Below are 20,255 nucleotides of genomic sequence, written 5' to 3'. Positions count from 1 at the left end.
CTTTAATAACTTAGGTTGTAGGTATGATGGAAACAATCTGTAAGAGATATTTAAAAGCATATTTGTTAACGTTTTAGGACAACTAGAGTACACAGTGCTAGACTTCAACATAACCACCATCCATCATGATGCAGCGGCAAATCCAATCTTCCAACTCTTTGAAAACGTTTCCCAGTTGCTTTTGAGTTACTGCACTAATTGCATTGGTGATCTTAGCCCTATGTTCCATCAAAGAACATCGTTTTGACAATTAAACCACACGTTTAACGTGTCCCCATCAAAAGGAGTCCAATGGCGACAGGTCAGGTAAATGAGTTGGCCAAGCAATTGGTCCACCTCTGCCTATCCACTTCTCTGGGAAAACGTCATTTAGGAACTGTCATACATTCAGAACATAGTGGCATGGAGCTCCATCTTATTTAAGAATAAATTTGTTATTGCTTATGAAGTCTAGCATTGTGTGCTCTAGTTGTCTTAAACCTTTAATAAATTTGCTTTTAAATGCCGTTTACAGATAGCTTGTAGGTATGACAGAAACTAAGTTATTAAAGTTTAAAAGTGCACAAGGACTTCATGAAGACCCTGTATTTATATTAACTCCATTATAGGAAGGAAAGCAGTAGATTTTAGGAGGGACCTGCATGAGGGGATGTGATGGCCAGAACCAGAGGGATTAATAAGCAATAAATAAGTACTTCTTGGAGGCATTTGGTATTTTGCCTAATAGGCAATATTAGCTAATATAAAGCTTGTACGTTCATAACCCACAACTGTAACTTGTCTGTCATAAATTTAACCAAAATGATAAAACTAACTGTTTGTATTAATCATGGAACTGACTGAGCCCCAAAGGCGAAGGTGTAGCTAGCGACAAGATTAGCTGACCTAATGGTTTTTGCTCAGGGTTCAGCCTTGACGACAAAAACTGGATCCAACTGCCTGGCACACCTAACACATTCCAGGAAAGCACGTCTCAAGAAAGTATATTCAGAAAAACCTAAAAGGGTTGGGTTTAGGAATGTTAATTTCAATCCTAAAAATGCTGCGTTATAATTTGCTTATTGGATAAACCCAAGTCTGGGTAGTAACCTTTTATGATAATTTTTAACATCTTTCAATCCCATAGGGTAACAGCTATAGGGCAAGATTGTGAGTGGCTCTAAAACCAACAGATTAGCATAAGACTAGGTATAAAAAGCGTGCGCGTCAGGTGACCAGCAGGAAGGAGGGAACAGAACAGTCATTGTTGTTCCAAGCCTGGACTCTGAACTCCTGGTGTGAGTGAGGATCGAATCCTGATCAAGGGATCTTCCCCAGTAATCCCTCCAACAGCATCGATCGAGGATGCCTGACTTCGCTGAAATCAGTTGGTGTGCACCTGGCATTGAGGGACTATCGATAAGTTGCCAACCCATGTCTGTCTATCTGTTGTTTTGAACAGCCCAGTGGCTGATACCCTCGCAGTGCCCAGTTGGCTTGCAACAGAATTGATCCATCTATCTGTTGTTATTATCTGTTATTATTATTTACTATTAGCTCTTTAAAACTGCATTATCTGCTTGTCGCATTTATTTTTCTGTTAACTGTTGTGTGTGTAAGCTATAATAAATTTGCCTTTGCTTCACCCCCAACTCTGCCTCCTCGATCCCGAACCAAACAGCCCAGTGGCTGAAACAGTTGCAGCACCCAGTCAGCCTGCAACTAAATTGATACACTCACAGTGCCTAGCTGGCCTGTGACAAGGGGAGATGGTATGGTCTCAGATAAAATGCAATGAAAATTAGATAGGCTTAGCAAACAGGGAGGCTAGGGATTTTCAGACTTAGGGACCACATGGAAGAAAGCACTGAAGCACAAGTAGGAAACAAAAGGATCTTTGAAGCTGCTGTCATTGTCAGAGTGAAGATACTGGGAAAAGTTAGGTTAGAGATGTAGACCAGGCACTACATTTTTGTTCAAGGGTAAGTTTACACAGTTACTCAGCATCAAGTTACACTGTTGGAGAGCTGACAGTAACATTCACTCCTACTACCATATTTACTTGAATACAAGATGAGGTTCTCCCCACCAGTGGCATGGGGAGAAGAGCCCCTTCTCTTATAATTGCATGTAAAGGAATCTCAATAAGTAATTCTTATTGTTAAACTGCTGCCAAAACCAGCATGTGCTCACTAATAGAAACCAACTGTAAAGTTAATTAAATACAGCTAACACTGAACATAATGAGAACCTACCACAAGAATAGGTTAGTGTGGTCCATCTCTATAAAACATATGGTAGTGCTCATTAAATGCAGTCTCTCTTACTGCTGACTTTTTTAAGCCATGGTGAGCCATGATATTGCACACAGTTTACCCAGAATCCCTCTGTCCCCAATCTCTCAGCCTGGCATGTAATGATTAGTGTGGCCCCATCCTCCATGAGACGAAGCTGGACCAGGTTCCCCTACACCTCATCAGCATATAAGTTTTTGGAGCATCCCAGGACTCGTGACAAGGACACCCAGCTCCAGACAGGAAGTTAATTAGCACATGGATCCTTTGTGGGGGGGCAGAGGTATCTGGAATACACATATGCAACTGAGCAGTGCCAAGCTGTGGGGTCAACTGGGCTTGAAATATTGTTGACTCTGGTGGGTCCCAGTCCAATAAACTGTGGAAAATAGTGAGTCTTTGGCTTCTTGACCTTTTGGCTAAGATCAAGGCAGAGGGCCATCTGAACCCGAAGGTCTCCAGGCCTACGGCTTACATGTAGGATTCCTGCCTGCCGTTGGGGAATATCTGAAACCCCAGACAGATGGGTCTGGGAGAGACACTACTTGCCCAGAGGTAGTGCCATACAGACTTGATGATTGAGCTCTGCTCAGTTGAGTTTTGGAACTTGACCAGTAGGCTTTGCCTAATTCAATTTGGAACTGATTTGGCCTTGAACAAGATAATAAAAAAATGCATAGTTTATACTACATATAAGTGGGTGTATCCACACTGGAAATTGCAGCACCTGAATAAACTGTGGAGCTTAATTGCTCCAGAGTTAAGTGCTCCCAGGTGCACCATTTAAACTTGTGCCTGGGTGTAATTAATTCCAGAGCAATAAATGCTGCAATTTATTCAGGCGCAGCATGCGGGGCCTGGACAGGGCAGCCCTGGCTGGCAGGGGGCCCCATGAGTCAGCCTACCAACCTGGGGCTGCTCCCCTGAGCTCAGTGTGCTGCAGAAGGGCTGGCTGGGGCACAAGGGAGATTCAGTGCAAAGCTGGCCAGCAGGCAGCCCCTGCACGGAAGCACCCTCATGCCCCAGCCAGCTGGGCAGCATCTATATGTGCACTGCTGTGGAGTAAATTAGTTTACTCCAGCCTAATAGGGAAACACATGTAGATGCCAAGATATTAACTGCACAACTAATTAGGCAACTGCACATTAAATGTCTTGTGTAGACATGCCCAGTAGGTGCCAAACTGCTGCTCAGAAGTTTCTATGGAGTATCTAGGCTAAAATTTACAGCAGTTTAAAAAGTTGACACACAGTAAGTCTGGATAAACTAAGTGCATAGCTACTATATGCAAATTTCTACAGTCGTGTTTAATTTCAAGGTTATTATTTTCATATTTGCTCCTCACTTCCATGTGCTCAGGGTGAGCAGAGTCTGACAGTAAGGAGAGGGGGAGGGGGAGTGGGATGCCAGGGGAAAAGTTTGGGGTGGGGTGGGGAACAGAGAGCAAAGGGCTACTTGACTCCCCAGATTTATTTTCCCTGTTGTAGCAGTGAGAGGCACACAAATTCAAGGCAACCCCCCAGTAATTAGATTCTATACCTGGAAAATGGTAACACATTTATAAAGTTTCCATATATAGAATCTAATTATTGGGGGGGTGGGGGTGGGGAGGGGCTGTCTTCAATCAGGACTGTCTTCTATTTGAGTAAGTTCAGTATTTCATAGACTCATAGAATAGTAGGGTTGGAAGGTACACCTCAGGTGGTCATCTTGCCCAACCTCCTGCTTGAGGCATGACTGTCTCTGACTAAGCTATCCTGGTCGTGTGTCTGTGTAACATGCTTTTTAAGTCTCCAAGGATAGAGGTTCCACAACCTCTCTGGGTCATTTGTTTTAAAACAGTGGGCAGTGAATGGCAGGGGTAAGACCTATACCTCTGGCCCAGCCAGTTAACATCAGGTAAAATTCTGGAGGGGTACAAAGGGACCTAAAGTGAAACGAGTCCTCCTCTGTAAAGTGCTCTGACATCTATGGATGAGACGTGCTATGTAAGAGTTGGATAGTACTATAATCCCTGGCTGTGGCAGAGACAGAAGCCCTAGCAAGCACAGCAAGGTGTACAGTTGCTTCCAGTGTGGTGTGTCGAGGAGCAGAACGGGCAGCTGTGTATTGCAGGCACTCTGTCAGCCTAGGGAAGTTTCTATAACTGGGACAGACCTTCGGGTTTCTTTGCCAGGCCTGCTTTGACCTCTGGAGCATGGGGAGTGATTTCAAACCCTTTCCCAGGCTAGGAGCAAACCCCAAGAAGTAACTGGAAGAAAAAAAGCTGTTGCAGGTTTTCACTTAGTTAAAGCAGAATTGTCCTTTCTTTTAACACCCAGGTTAAATTTTAATGTTTTAAAGCAAATCTTTATCCAAAATAGACAAAAATATGAATTTTCCCTGCTATTCTGTGCTGGGAAGTGGCTATTGTAAAAAAAGCCCCAGCAAGAACCACCAGCAAGGTTGAAACACCAAATGATACCCATTTTGACCACAAGGAGGCATAAGCATGCCAACATTGTGGAAGCCTGTGTAAGGTTATAGAGTATCACAGTTGCAAAAACTCAAAACAAACTTCTCTTTTAGAAATGTAATTTAATCCATTAATTCTACAGCATTGTCATCATACACATCAGCACAATACTTTAGTACATTGGACAGATATCCAAGAAAGATGCAGTAACCCAGCAATATTCTTTTGTTAAAAAACAAACAAAACTAAAGATGTAACAAGAAAAAATATTGGTAATAATTAACAGCAGGTTAATTGAATAAACACATTTCACTACTTTTCATTATCAAGTTAAAGGCACTTATCAAGTTAACAAAACTCCAATTTGTCTAGGCTTCCTGTCCCAAGTGCCCTAAAATCTAAAAATCTAGATTTGACTAAAGGCCAGATTTTGATCTCTGTTACACTGCTGTAAATACAGAGTAACTCCACTGAAGTCAACAGAGAACACAAGATAGCTAAGATCAAAAGGTGGTCCTTGATGTGCAAGCAGTGTTAAAAATTGTTAGCTCCTGCAAGTCATTTTGGTTAGAAGCAAATGTTTCTCGTCACAACTTGTCTGCATTGATAAGGTCAGCAAGTCTCCTGGCATTTGGATGGCATAGTGACTGCAAATAACAGGCCCAATTCTCCTCTCACTGGTGTCCACTTTGCACTAATGTAAGTCCAAGATAACTCTACTAAAATCCAAGCATTATATCAATGAAGCTGAGAGCACAATCAGGACCACAGTCTCTGGGTCAACAGCTGTGTCTGTTGCTGCTCCCAGTTGTCAATAAAACATGCTGCCTAGACCAGATGCATCCCCTTCCTCAAAGCAATGCACAAATTTTCATTTGAGAGCCCCTCTCTCACCTTTGTTCCAATTATCTCATAGCAATGAACCAAAACCAATAAAAAAGGGCAGGCTCGCTGTGTGTCAGTGCAGAGTGGATAGCTGTTGTGAGTGCTGCTGCACAGATTATGTTTTCTTCCTGCAGTGTTGAGTGCTATAGTGGGCCACATTTGGAGGGCAAGTCATTAGCTGCTGTTGAATTAGAGCCCAAATGCTCCCCTTAGGCACTCAGGAGGGGCACAGATTGTGCTTATTCTACAGGAGCCAAAGGGGAAAGTACCTGAATTAGGACTGAGTGAAGACTGAGTATTAACAGAGATCAGACTGCCCACTCCCTTATAAAGCCTTGCAGAATGGCCTGGGATGCAAGCAAAAACTGTGGGACGTGCCCCAAGATTTCTTACAGTTTCCCAAGGATTTCTGGTTGAGGAGATGGGACAGGATTAATTGACTAGCAAAAGAAAAGGGTGAGGGTGAGTGTGGTTGACTGCTAGGTCTCAATTCAGTCAGGGCCTCCCACCCCTGTTCCTAGACAACTGGGCTTCTGTGCAGTTAAGCTGATGCCTTGGATTCTGTTACCCTCTGGAACAATTAACTGGAGGGAGTTTTGTGGCCTTAGGCAGTATTAAGTTTTGAGGACATTTCCTGGCATTTCACTGGAAAGGAGGGGAGAGACTACAAGCATCTTCCTTTCTTATTGCATGCATAACTATGACCCTCATTAAGGGTACTTTGTGGAGTCAAAAACCATGCTGTGGCTGAAGTGTTTTTCTTCATCACCCAGTACTGGGTGGCAAAGTGAGATCTACCTGTTTCAGCAAACAGCCTAAGCATGGACCCTGGGATTTTCATCTCTGAAAGCCAAGACAACTCTGCACTTTGGATGGCTGGAGTGAATCAGAAATCTGAGATGGAAAAGGCCTGATAGGTTATGGAGCTCACCCACCTTTTAGGGAAGGATTGTTCCATATAATTTATTTTCTAGTGCACCATGAAAAAGCAAATGCTTTTCTAGAGTTGCTGGTTCTAACACTTGTAATCTTGGTGCTCCCTGCCTCTAACAAATGGAAAGAACAGAGTCCCTCCTAGGGATATACCTTTTGGTTTGACACAGGCTTGTGACTCCAATTATATTTAATAGCATTTGTGCATGTACATTGCAGGAAAGGCTGCCCATTAAATGTTCAACTCTACACCTAGCAGGAAATTAATGCTTTATAATAAATCAATACATAATGACTGAGGGTTCAATTTCTTCTAGAGCACAATAGCACTTGCAGTCAATTTGCCAAAGACATTCAGTTTTGCCTTCAAGTTCATCCAGCTACACTGCTCATGAGATGTAATTTGTTTCAACTGCACGTTAATTTTACTATAGCGTATCAGTAGTGTTAAATAATCTGAGAGTCTTATCACAAATGAAGTTGCATTTGTGAGGTATTCAGCACTACTGTGACATTACTATCATATGTTATTACACACACCTAGAACGTACCAAGGTTGTTGTTGTTTTCTTTTAAAGCTTAGGCCAACGCTTTTAAATTTGGGGTCTCAAACATATTATTTAAATCCACATTTAGAGTGCTAAATAAGTGGCCCAATTATTAAAAATGCTGAGTATGCACAATGTCTTTAACAGAAAATGGTGGCTGCTCAAAACCTTTAAGAGAGCGGCCACTTATTTAAGCAACTACATTTTGTGGCCCAATTTTGACAATTTTGGCCCTGGAGCACTGAAAACATGGACATTTTATAAACCAGAAATATAAAAACACCAGAACTCACAACAGTGTCAAGACAACCAAAAGACATAGGGAAATTAACACCCCAAATATTTTTTTTCTGCATAGATTCAAAGAAAGCAAAATAAATAATCTTAGTTTTACATTCCTATCTTATATGTATTCCCTATGCTAGCTCAGTGGTTCTCCAGCTCCTTATGTATTGTGGATCACTCCTTAATAGATATACTCCTGGAAACTTCCCCCTTAACCATTTTTTCATCTGAATCCCAATTCAAATTTTGATTAGGAGACAAAACAATCTCAGGACAGAATTACGAAGACAAAATGTTCTTGGCACATTTCCACATTTTGTACTTGTGCTATTCATTCCCTCTCTCTGGATACCCAGAAGCTGTGCAGAGGTGTAGTTTTCAAGGGAATCCAGTACTGGCCTCCCTCTGTTCTCATATGAATCAACAGGAGTAGTAGTAACATCACTGAACACTTCTACAAAAATCCCACTTTGTTTTTTCAGTTCTAAATCCCTCTTTGGTGCCTTTCAGCAGCCTTGACTTGCTTTCACCTCTCCAAGTGAATCTGCATTTTTGTTGCTGCTTTTCCCTGTATGCTGCCCTCCACATTCAGTGTCATCTTTAGCTTCAAACTCACAGCAACACCAGAGAAACAGCATCACAAAGTGGTCATGCAGAGTCTATATGATTATTCAGTTTAAAAATGAAGTTTTGGAGTAGACAACAAATGGCAGGCAGTGTCAGATATCAGGGACTGACAAGTGCTTCACCAGAAATAGGCAGCTGCACTATGTGATCCACAGAACGGTCTGAAAACCACTGAGCTAGCTTCAACTAGGTAAAAAAAATGTAGTGGCAAGTTCAGAGCAATGACATTCTTCCAGTTAAAGGAAAAAACTGTGAACATTTTCCTCATGGAAAGCTGCAGAACAGTACACGCTTTGTAGCAGTAAAATACAGAATGTGCACCAGTGCTGGGAAGTGTGAGGCATGGTATGCCTACTGGTGTAAAGGCAATTGCCAACTGGAGACCACACATACACCCCAAAGAAGTTTCTTACAAAAAAAGTGGGGGACTACAGCAAGATTTTCTTAAAAACAGGCCCAAATTCCATGAGTTCAGTGTTTCATTTGGGGACTGCATAATTTCTATGAAACAGAATTTTATAAAATACATTCTTTGTATGGGGTAAAATTGAATGTGTCACTTACTTCTATGAAAGCAACTTGAATATATTGTTAGACATAAACTTGACTCAAGAAAAATCTATCATAAATTAAAAAATAAAAAACGTAAAAGACAACCTGATTTGCATGATGTACATCGTAGCTTCTGGCTACTACTATCTACACTGGAATGGAGAGCCTGATGTGGTATTTGAGCATTAAATCAAAGTTCAAGAGAGAACAGAGTTATTGGCTTGCGTAGCCAATTCTCCTGCAAATGCAGAGTAGTGCCCAGGAAAGAGGCTATATAGCAGGTACATAGCTGAGGGAACAGACATTAAATGTGATCTTAGCCAACAAGGTAGAGAAGCGATCAGTTACCACACATAATACATTTAGTGTCGGTAAAAGTCTTAACACAGATTTATATATTTTTGACAGTTATATTAAAACAAAAACAACACCCCCCCCACCATGTGTGTCTGTTGATTCTAACAATAGTCACAATATTAGGTCTCCCAGTGAATGTTTTATATAAGAATATCTTAAGTCCATGCCATCCATCCTTTATGAACTTACAAATAGGTCTGTAAAATTCTGTCCTGTCTCCATACCTTTTTTATGTTATAGAGCCTTTTTTTGCCTTTCTGGTGATGAGAAATTAAGAACTGCACATTTAGTAGGATGAATATATTACTGGTGCATCACCGAAGTCAACCACTAGTGAACAAAAAGACATATCATATGAAACAATTTCTTAATTTTTATTTTACATATTTATACATAAAACTTTCAAGGTAACTCTTGAATCCAACTGAATGTTAATAGCACATCTAAAAATGAATGTCAGGTAGTCAACATTCACAAAATGTTGAAAACTGATTAAAATATATATATTACTGAAAGCTACAACTTCACTACGAGGCAGGCATGTATTTTTTTGACTTTTATAGCACCGTCAATTACAGTTTCTTTGTTTAAAACTACAGTGAAGAATAAAAAGTAGTCAATGGTAAAATATTGTTCAACTTAAAATCTCTAAACAGACAAAAATAAAAGTTAAACTACGCTCTCCTCTTATCCTTGACTTATTATAAGTACTGTACACTTTGTAATAATAATATTAAAATGCCTGATATTTAGTGGCACAAGTAAAAAAAAAAAATAAATAAATTAAGTAGCAGAGGCCAATCACTGGACATAAAGCTTCAGACATGATCAATGACTAACACTGATTTTCTTGTGCACCACCTTCAGCATCAGCATTTGTACAACCACAGAAGCAAAATCAATTCTAGCTTGCTCTCTAGTCTGATGGCTTCTCGTGTTATTTTGCTGGCATTTTCTCTGCCATGTGCTTCTGCTGACTTTCAGCATGTCTGGGGAGGGGAAAGAAAAGCTATGTTACTTACTGCCTGGGGGGAAAAAAATCACAGTAGATTAAGACGGATTAGTCAACATCTTAAATATACTCCAAACCAGCAAACAAAGAAATGGCTTCCCTCAATGAAGAAAAATACAGAAAGTAAAGATTCAGTTATTTAGTTAAGATTAACTCAGTATAACATTCCTTTGATAAGCAGAACACAATCCTGATGTGCACAACAAATTCAAAAGGAAATTTCTCAAACTAAAGGAAATTCTTAGGCGTCCTATAACACTGTAAGTGGGTTTTGTTTTGTTGTACTAACTTCCTCCTCTTCCCAAAGAATGTTTTTCAGAAACAATTCTAGGATGTGGCAAGGTGAAGTTAGCCCAGACACTGCATCCTTTATCTTACAACAGTATGTTGTAATATCTCAGACTGGAACAATGAAATACAGTGCACAGAAGATATCACACAGGTAAGGTGCCAGACAGTCCAAACAGCTTCCTTCAGTCATTATAGGCCTGTTCAAATCTGTTCACTGCAGGCATAGAGGTCTCTTGGGCAGGCATTGATTAACCAAGGAGGAAAGTGCCTAAAGGCCAAGTCCAAACCCTCCCCCTTGAAGGATCTCCTATCATAGTGGTGCTTACATTGGGTGGGAGGAAGCCTGGTATCTGTGAAGGTATAAAAAGGAAGTATGTAGATGGCACAGCCCAGAACCCTAATCTGAGGGAGTTCCCTGCAGCATGCAGGAATGGACCAGGAATCATCAGTAGGCAAGTTCTGAAAACGTGGAGAGTATAACAGTTCAAAGCTGGGCAGAGAATTTGGGTAAATAAAAGCCAGATTTTCTGCATAAAGATCCACTGTAATGCATTTGAGGCCTTAAAAAGACTAACTGGTGTGTCTCACAAAGGAGATATTTCTAATTGTTCACCTCTACTCTTAACCCCAAATCTGCCTCAGTTTAATGTTGATGGCCACATAGTAATTGTACACCAGTCTTATTTCATCATTCATGTGATGGCAATACCAAAAAAGCACACAGATGTGGCATAAAAACTGCTCCTAATCACATATTTGACTCAACTGTAGTGCAACCAATAGACTTCATTTATGACCCCAACTTTTCCCCTGTACTAGATCGCCCCATTTAATCAAATATAATGCAACAGAAGACATTTAAAAATGGGACATATTTTAGACCATTCACTCCTTCCCTACAATGTCAAAAAGGAATTCTGAAAAGAGCTTTTTAAAATAGGCTTGATTTGAAAAATGTTTAGACAATTTTTAAAAACTTTAATACAAGCAATTTTTAGCATCCCATAAAATTATATGTGGGTACTTTAATATTACAATTCAGAAGCTACTAGTTATGCTCCTTAGAGAATGGAAATAGAATTTTATCAAATACATTCTTTGTAATAATTCATTTTTTTAAAACTTTGTTATGTAAGCTTTCACATAAGAAAGTCTAGATGGACCTGTGGTCTTGACCCAGCACTTTCTTATGTGAAAGTGTCTGTCTGTCTCACAGTGGCAGAGAGTGGCTGCTAAGGGAAGGAGTATTTATGCACATCCTTTAAAATCTTTTAGACAATTACTCATGATCATAACATTGTACAGATTAGAAATATCCCTGACAGCATGTAAAATACGACAGGTTAGAGATAAATATCTTTTGGAAACAATGTATATTTTATGGCATGTTTTTTCTTAATCTACTACTAAACATTTAAAAACTCCTACATCCTTCCACAGTTTTTCTGATGGTTTTCCTCCTTTAGCTTGTATTTCATAAGCCCCAATATTGGCACTTGCTAAGGCTTTCAAATTTAGATTGGCTTTTGGATGTGTCAAGAGTTTGGATCGAAACTTTATGAAAAGCACTAAAACAGTCTCATAAAAGCTGCTATTTTTTCTCCAAACAAAATGAGAGCAGAGTTTTGGTTTTCAGGGATATGGAGGTGGAACTGCATTTGAAAAACTACTGATACTTCTTAGCAGAAAGTTTCTGAAAGTATTTGGGATTATTTGAGACTGAATTTCTTACCTTTATGGCAGAAATGGCCTTATAACACTAAGTTTATGAGGACTACACTGCAAAAAAGCATGGGAAAACAGTCTCATTGCCTGGTTTCATTTGTCTTTTCTGTGTCTGCAGGTAGAGTCTATAAAAAAAGTTTATGTGATATTATGCAAGAGGCAAGGATTTATTTGGGTGATGTCTTTTACTGGATCAGTCTGCATAGCTGGGATAGTTAGAGAAGCTTTTGAATGCAAGACATTCTTCAGTTCTGAGGTTTTTCTCCTCAGACCTCAAGAAGAATGACTTGCATTTTGAAAGCTTGTCTAACTGTATCTTAACTATGCAGGCAGGTCCAATAACAGACATTACCCAAATAAATCCTTGCCACTTACATAACTCCTAGACCATCACAGCTATGGCATCACTTTAATAACAGCATAACACAGAATATATGAAATCATTCATTGTATCTGCCAGGATGAGTAAGGAGGATAAAGCACACACTCAAAGTGATGACAGGATAACTTGGCAAATTAACTCAGAGATTCTGTATCTTAAAATATTATGGAGCATGAGTTGGGGTGAGGAAGCAAGAAGGAAAGTGCAACAAGAAATAAAGACAAAGGGAAAAGGTGAGAAGGGGCAGGGGATATAGAGAAGGGGATAGGGAAAGAGTGAAGTGAAGGGGCAGAGGGGTTATGAGGGTGAAAATGGTCAGAGCGATTAACCAGAGAGGAAAGACCATCCAGAGCCAGAACTGAGGAAGAAAACAGTATCAAATGATATGACTGATGGCTAAGGGGCTGAGAGTCAGTCCTACCCCCAGGAAGGAACTCGTTGTGTCCCTGTTCCTCCTTGCTACCTAAAGTTAACCAAATAGCAGTCAGTTCTGACGTGTTATTCACCCTGCAAGTTTTTTTTAAACAAAACTGGCTTGGTTTTAGATGTGAAGCATGTCAAGGAATAAGGAAAAAAAGAGCATTTTTATGGTGAATCACTAATCAAGAATGATTAAACAGAAGTTACTGCATTGATCTGTATTTGCTCAATTGTTATTTGTTGATTTAAGCAGTCAGATGGTTCCGACGCAAATTTCTTAACAAAATAAGTGACAGCATTGTGAATTTCAATACAAATATATAACTAGTGATCAAAGCAATACTTTAATTTTTTTTATGATATCTAAAAGATGTCTAGCTAGATGACCCACTGTGGCAGTGGTCCAGAAACTTTTTAAAGTTGTGGGCTAGACTGACACCATTCAGGTCAGGGGTATGTAAGGCAGGCTGGGATCTAGCCAGTACTACAACTTTTCCCTGTGGTGGCACAGGAAAAGCACCTACAGCCAGTGCTTTTCCCCCTGTGGTGGCAGGGGAGTGTGCATCTGCAGCTGAAGCCCCCTGCTGCTGAATGCCACTGGAGCCCTACGGCCAGATCTAATGGCCAGATCTGACCCAGGTGTGATAGGTTGCTGACTCCTGCACTACGATATTTGGCAGATGAAAGTTCTGTTCATAATGGCTGTTGTGAAAGAGTGTATGAATATATGGATTACCGATCACTATAAGCCAAAATACAAAACTTCAGTGCAGCAGTTGTTAGCAGCTGAATACCATAAGAAAATGTTACTTACCTGGTCAAGTCTTCAATGTCTACCAGCATTGCATCCTGCTCTGTGTGCAATTCATCTCGAATAAGTAGCAGCTGCACTAATTCTTCATTCAAGCCTGATACCAGAGAAAAAGGAATTTAATTTCATTTAACTGCATCCCTGTGAATAACAGGTGTGGAATGTGTTAGTTAGTCCTTTAACATAGTAAACAACAGCTCGGAGGGAGCAGCTGACGTATTTACCAGTTTTGGTCTGTATAAAAGAAAGCATGTTAGGTAATGCAGTAAAAGCAGTGGCTATTCTTATTACTAAACAAAACTGTAACAAATACGGAAGCGAGCCTTCTACCCCCTATTAACTATGATGGATCTCATGAAATGACTGAGTTTAGTATCCTGAACCCTAAGGGCCAGCTCAGTGATTCTCAACAAGGTTGCCATAACATCTTGGAATGCTGTGAGATCCTTTTAAGGGTGCCATCCAGTATCTGCACTGTTAGGTGTGCAAGCATCAACACATGATTAACAAGATAAACCCAGAGATTTCAAATATGAATGCATAGTGCCAAAACCATCCTGTCCTGTTGTGGTCTGAATTCTTTGCAACAGAAGAACTATTCTTTTTTTCCATAGTTAAAAAACCAGGGAAAGGTAAAAGCTGGCATTTTCTGATGGATGTCTGAGTCTAAAAAGGTTGAGAACCAATGGTCTAGCTAGTCTGTTTCCTTAAAGTGAAAGTCTACAAGGCTTGGGTTTTTGGGCAGAGTAAAATGTAGGTGCCAATAAAAAATAATTGGTTAGGACAAAGTGTGTGAAAAATTAACCACCACCAATTTAAAAAGAAAAATGTTAGAGCACAGTGGGCATCTTTACATGTGCTCCGGTAGGTGGGTGGTTTAATTACAGCAGCTCTTGGGAACCACTCTAATGAAAGTGCCTGCAGTGTCTTGTGTATTCAGTGTCTCATGCTTCAAAATGGTGGTGGGGGTGCTTTAACTAAAGCTCATTCAATGAGCTTTAGTTAAAGCACCCCCACCACCATTTTGAAGCACAAGGAGGCTGAATACACAAGAAGCCGAGGCTGCTAGTGAGCTAATTAGCATGATCCAGCAGACTCAATGAATTGAGTCCGAGATGTCCTGCACATCTACAGGTACCATTGGTGATGCGTAGGGGGTGCACGTGCACCCCCTGAGCTTGGCAGTGCACTCCCTACAAAAAGCGCTGCTGGCCTGCGGGTGCTTGCCGCTCGCCACCTCCCCCTCACCGCCGACGGAGTCTGTAGGTGGTCCCCAATCGCTGCTGGCCACCGCTGCTACTGGCGGCATCTGAGGGTGGTCACCAACTGCTGGTCGGCTCTTGTCACCCCCCCCCGCTGCCGACAGTGCTGCAGCCTCCATGCTCCTGCCGCTGACAGCGCCTCCACCGTTGCCTGTGGGAGTTTGCTATGCTCCCACACCCTTTGGGGGCACACAGTGTTCATGACAGGACAGGTACCCAATGCACTTCAAGCAACTCTCTCCTGCTGAATGCCACTGTGACTGCCCCATAGGGCTTGTGCTGTCCTTTTGCCCAGAGAGATCTACACCTTAATCTGAAAAAGGGTCTTTTCTGTTCAAAGTGTAAGAGGACAAATGAAAGAGTGAAGAAAGAGGGCAACATTTCAGATCTCTCAGGTAGCTCAAAGAGCTGTGCTTTAACAAAGAGAAAGCAAAGTAAAATAGACCTGTGGTAAGAGCAACATTCCTGAACACTGCAACAGGCTTCCTGAACTCTTGAAGTCTGTAATTAAAACCTGTGGTTTGCATGGTTTCAGGTCTAATTCCAGGGTAAGGATTTTACTGAATTTGAGCAAAAATAAGACTGACAGGCCACTGTAGTAGCACTTGGTAACAATATCAGATGTTCTGGGATAGTGATTCTGCTTTGCATGTAATGCAGGATACCATATGTCAGAATAGAGTGCAGGGTCTCACATATATGGGGTACTTAAATGTATCAGAAGCCAGAGTGTGACTTGACCATACAGTGACTACTCTGCACTAACTTCCCTTACAGTGCACTAAGTATGAGGTATTTTGCTGCACATTTAAAACTTTCTTCACAAAAAGAAGCTTGGGCCTTTTTGTTTTGTTTTCTTTATTTTACCTCTAAGATGCTGGAGAAACACTTACAAATGTGAAGGTCCTGTGGTGTGCAGTCTACAATAATAGAAGTTATGCCAAAATGCAATTTTAGAAATGAAAGCTATCAATATAGGTTGAAGTTCTACTGTGGTTCACAGAATGCTCCGCTCAGGAAACAAACGTAACTGAATAAAAGTACAACTAATGTTTAATTGCTATTATGTATGGCATTCTCAATGACGTGTTTTTATACATGTCAGCTGTTATCTGAGCCTATGAACAAGAATTCCAAAAAAACACAGCCCTTTTTGCTGGACTTCAGAGAAAAATTACTTGCACTTCAGTCAACTGCTCAACATCTTTAGCAGATGGCTATAGGGTCCCTTCATAAGTGACACTAATTAAAGAACACAGGGAGCTAAGGAACAGTACGGTAGTGCCCAAATAATAAATTTACCCTAAAGCAGTGGTTCTTATCTTTCTTAGACTTGAGGCACCTCTGGATAGACTCAAGGCATTCCTTGGAAAATGTCAGCTCTTACTTTTCTCTCATTTTTTACTATAGCAAAACAACAGAGTAGTGTTTTTGCTGCAAAAAACCCAGAGAAAAACTACAACTATGGATTTCTATTGTAAAGTTTGGGGTTTATCTTGTGAATCGTGTTTTCAAACCTGACAGTGCTAACATTGGGTGGCACCCTGTGGCACCTGTGGAAGGATCAAAAGGTACCCCAAGGGTGCCATGGCACCCAGGTTGAGAATTGCTGAACTAGAGCCCCCATAGCATCCCACTCCAATAGCAATTCATTCTGAATGCTAAAGGTTGTATCCAATGGACAGGCTAAGGAGAGATTAGGAGGCAGGGTACTGTCATCCCATGCTCATACAGGAACCCATTAAAAACAATGCTAAAGTATAATGTCTGATTAACAAAATAGGGGATGTATTTTGTTAATGTTTCTGGTGCAAGGCTGGATGAAGGAAGTGAAGAAAACAAGAGAAGAACATATTGGAAACAGTCGAACAGAAAAGGTTTGCACTGCATCCACTGTCATAGAATAGTGGCTGTTTACCCATATCCTGTACCACAAAACAGTTTGAAAAAGCACAGGTTTTCCTTTCCAGGTAGAGAGTCAAACAAACTACTCTCCATATAAAGAGTCATACACTTCATGCAGGTATCAGATAAGTTTGAAACAAATGCAAAGATTACAAATTAAACTCTTATGTATGGATTTTGAACCAAAACATCCTGCTTCTTCTGAACAGGTACTGGGAACCCCAAACTTTCCCTGACAACCAAGCAACCAGCTGGGACATCAGATCTTGCAATAGCTGTGCCCTACTTTATTGGATCTGGCCAACATTTTACTGGATCTCTCACTGTAGATCAGAAGGGAAAGAAAATTTATTTTTTTAACCTATCAAATCTTGCTTAACCAAATGAATTGACATCCTCAATAAGGCAGAATGAATGTGGCTCAAACTAATTTCAGGGACTATCCATAATGTACTAACCACTGCATTTAATTTTATCACAAAAATAAATATGACTTTTATTTATGAGTGTTATATATAAATGAACATAGACAGTATTTTCTTCCCTTCAATGGCAATAACCCCATCTTTATTCATATATTACATATACTGTAGCCAATTTAGGGGGAACTACAAAAGAATAAATACCACTTACTTTCTATCTGTGAATGGAGATCATTGACTATCACTTGTAGCTGTCCGATAGTCATATCTCTCAGATCTGTGGGTTTTAGACTTCTTTTCATCAGGCACTCACTTATATGAGGCATGTGTGGCAGCTAAAGATATGTGGTAGATTTAAAAAAAAAACTTTTAGGCTATTAGCACTTCAAATGATTCTTACTTTTTGATAAAATGATGAAAAATGGCTTACATTACATAGGACTCTCTCTCTCTCCAGCTCCCCCTTCCCCCCAACAAACACACACACACTACTTCATAAACTAATCTATTTGAGACTTCCAAAACAAAAATCTCTGATTGATGTTTAAAGCCAGCATTTCAAAACTCACCATCACAACGTAAAACATATATTATTATATTACATATATTATTATGTATTACGTTGTGATGGTGGGTTTTGAAATGCTGGCTTTAAACATCGATCAGAGGTTTTCACATATATTATATAATGACAATGTGATATAACTTAGAAAGCAATGATGAAGTTAAGTAAAATTATTTAAATACTGTAACATTATTCAGAATCATTTTTGGAAAGACCAAAGAAGAACTGATTGTTATATGATGATGTCCTAAATATAATCATCCTCAATGTAATCATAACCTTCAAGCTTTATCATTTAATTTCCTTCACAGATAGCACTTTATAAATGACCTAATAAAATGATCCATCATGACTCTGCAACTACTGATTGAAATTTCATACCTGAATCTCTTGGCTTGCAACCAGGGACATACAGTAATTGCAAATATACTTTGCCATATATGAATACTCTGGACTAAGCCATATCCAAAACACTAAGAACTAACTTTTACAAAATTATGTAAATACAGCTCAGTGTCAACACATTACCACTATATAAATTCTGATGATGCCTGAATGAGGCAGGCTTCAAATTAAATAGAAAAAAAAATTGAAGAAATGCATAGTCCTTCTCTTTTCCATGACTTAAGTGGCCAGTTATAAAATAAGATACAACTTTAATTTTCAACAAATTTCATGCATAACAAAAATGAGCTGGCTGACCATTCAGTCTTCACAGTAATTATAAAATACAGAATAGGAGACATTTATCTGAAAACATACAGAAACCATTTCTGGTTTATGCTTGTAGGTCTGGTATTAAAATATTATTACATTACTGTATCAGTTGGAAGAATGACTATAAAGTCTTTAAAACATGCATCCTGTCCTCAACCCACATTTTTTCTTTTCTTTTTTTGGGTGGTCTTATTTCCATTTCTGCTTAGCAGAATTTTGTTTCGTGCTGACTTTACTGTATCTTCAATAATAGGGCTGTATGTATGTTTGTGAGTACGGACAGTAACAACTGTATTTCTCTGTACAAACATTAATAACCATCTTATACAAATCCACTGTCTAACCAAGTAGTTCCCAGTCTTTTTGGGTTTGAGGTATTTCTTGCTGGACTCGTGGCACTGTTCCATAACTTACGTAAATGAAGTGGGAGCCGTTTTCAAAAACTAACATTGCTTGCTCCCTTGCAGAGGGGCTTCACAGTGGAGATGAGGGGTCCAGCAAGGCATGGACAAGCCTGAGCCTGCATTTAATTTGCTCATCTGCTAATACCTCACTTATCTCCTCACACCTTGGGGCATGCCCCAGGGTGCCACAGACCCTCGGTTGAGAATCATGGGTCTAACCCAGGGGTTGTCAACCGGAGGTACATGAGAGTGGGGCTGGAGTGCTGCCATCCCGTGCCGCTGCTCATCACAACCCTGCTCTGCATCTGGCCGCTCGCTACCTCCCCACCCCCGTCAGCATCCAGCTGCTCGCCCCACTCTCCCCCACTCAGCATCTGGCCGCTCATGCCCCCCTCCACCCAGGCTACACTTATTAAATAGGGGGCTTGCTGGGGATACACTTATTAAAAAAGGTTGAAAACCCCTGGTCTAACCTATGAGCAAAACTACAGTCAACTCTGACAACCACAAGATGGAACATCCTAATATGCCACAGATAAAGCAGGGGGGCCATGGAGACCAATTTCCTGCTGCTCCAAAGGTTGTAAAATACACTGGAGAGATCCATGGAAGGCCATGAACCACACTTTATTATGTGGAATGTATTTTCTGTACTTGTTCTGCCTCTAATTAATATTAAAATACTGACTTAAATGTAAGTGTATTAAGTGTATCTTTGTATATAAAAGTTTCTTTGTCAAACAGCTTTGGATGTTTGATGCAACGGTACAAAGTTGTGATAATAAGAAAGAATAGTTGAAATTAAAAGAGGACATGCTGGAACAGTAAAACAACAAACCATTAATATTTGGTGGCTATTTCATGCTTTTGGATCTATAATCCATACTTACAAGATCAGCTACTGGAGATTTTTTCCTGTTCTGTTTTTCCACTTCTACTTGCATTTTGGCCATTGGTTTTGCCATAGCCAAGGCCATTTTGGCTTCAGCTTGCAGTTTCTTTTGTCTAGTGAGGAAATCCATGTCATCTAGGGATTCAGATTCCTCTTCAGTAGTATCTCTATCAGAGTAGGAAGAGCTTTGCTTGCTCTAGGAAAGGTCACACAAACAGCCAAATTTTGAAATATGTAATAATGTTCACACCTCAATGCAAATAATATCACTGTAAAAATGTTTTGTTTTAGGTTTCAAAATTTTCATGCACATAAGAGTGAGAAAAATATCTTCTGGAGAAATGGAGATCATGTCATTTTATTTATTGGTTTCCTTCACTTTATGTGGGTCCTGTATGTGCAAATTCACTCTTATACGATGAGCCTTTTTATACCAAAAATTTGTTATATGCGAGGTAAATTCACTCTTATGCGATCGGTGTGGTGGAAGCCTGCAGTGAGCTGCTTTGTGCAGTGCACTGTAGGAATGATG

The 20,255-nt window shown here is 40.1% G+C and overlaps 1 protein-coding gene across 9 annotated transcripts in view; it reads right to left on the bottom strand.

Moving 5' to 3' along the window:
• Positions 1 to 4,830: 4,830 nt before the first annotated feature.
• SCHIP1 (schwannomin interacting protein 1) overlaps positions 4,831 to 20,255 on the bottom strand; it is a 551,143-nt gene continuing 535,718 nt past the window's right edge. For 8 of the 9 annotated variants that reach the window (XM_059731078.1, XM_059731080.1, XM_059731079.1 and 5 more), the window contains 4 exons: positions 19,722 to 19,919; positions 17,357 to 17,480; positions 13,560 to 13,653; positions 4,831 to 9,904 (listed from right to left, as the gene is read on the bottom strand). In XM_059731078.1, the coding sequence (XP_059587061.1) occupies positions 9,853 to 9,904; positions 13,560 to 13,653; positions 17,357 to 17,480; positions 19,722 to 19,919 (468 nt within the window). In that variant the 3' untranslated portion in view covers positions 4,831 to 9,852. Of the gene's footprint in view, positions 9,905 to 13,555; positions 13,654 to 17,356; positions 17,481 to 19,721; positions 19,920 to 20,255 lie in introns of those variants that run through there. The other variant, XM_059731077.1, reaches the window with a different exon arrangement.

Source organism: Alligator mississippiensis, chromosome 7 (genome assembly GCF_030867095.1).
Source record: "Alligator mississippiensis isolate rAllMis1 chromosome 7, rAllMis1, whole genome shotgun sequence".
NCBI lineage: Eukaryota > Metazoa > Chordata > Crocodylia > Alligatoridae > Alligator > Alligator mississippiensis.
The sequence above is the reverse complement of the archived record's forward strand: the minus strand, read 5'-3'. Positions and strand labels throughout refer to the sequence as shown.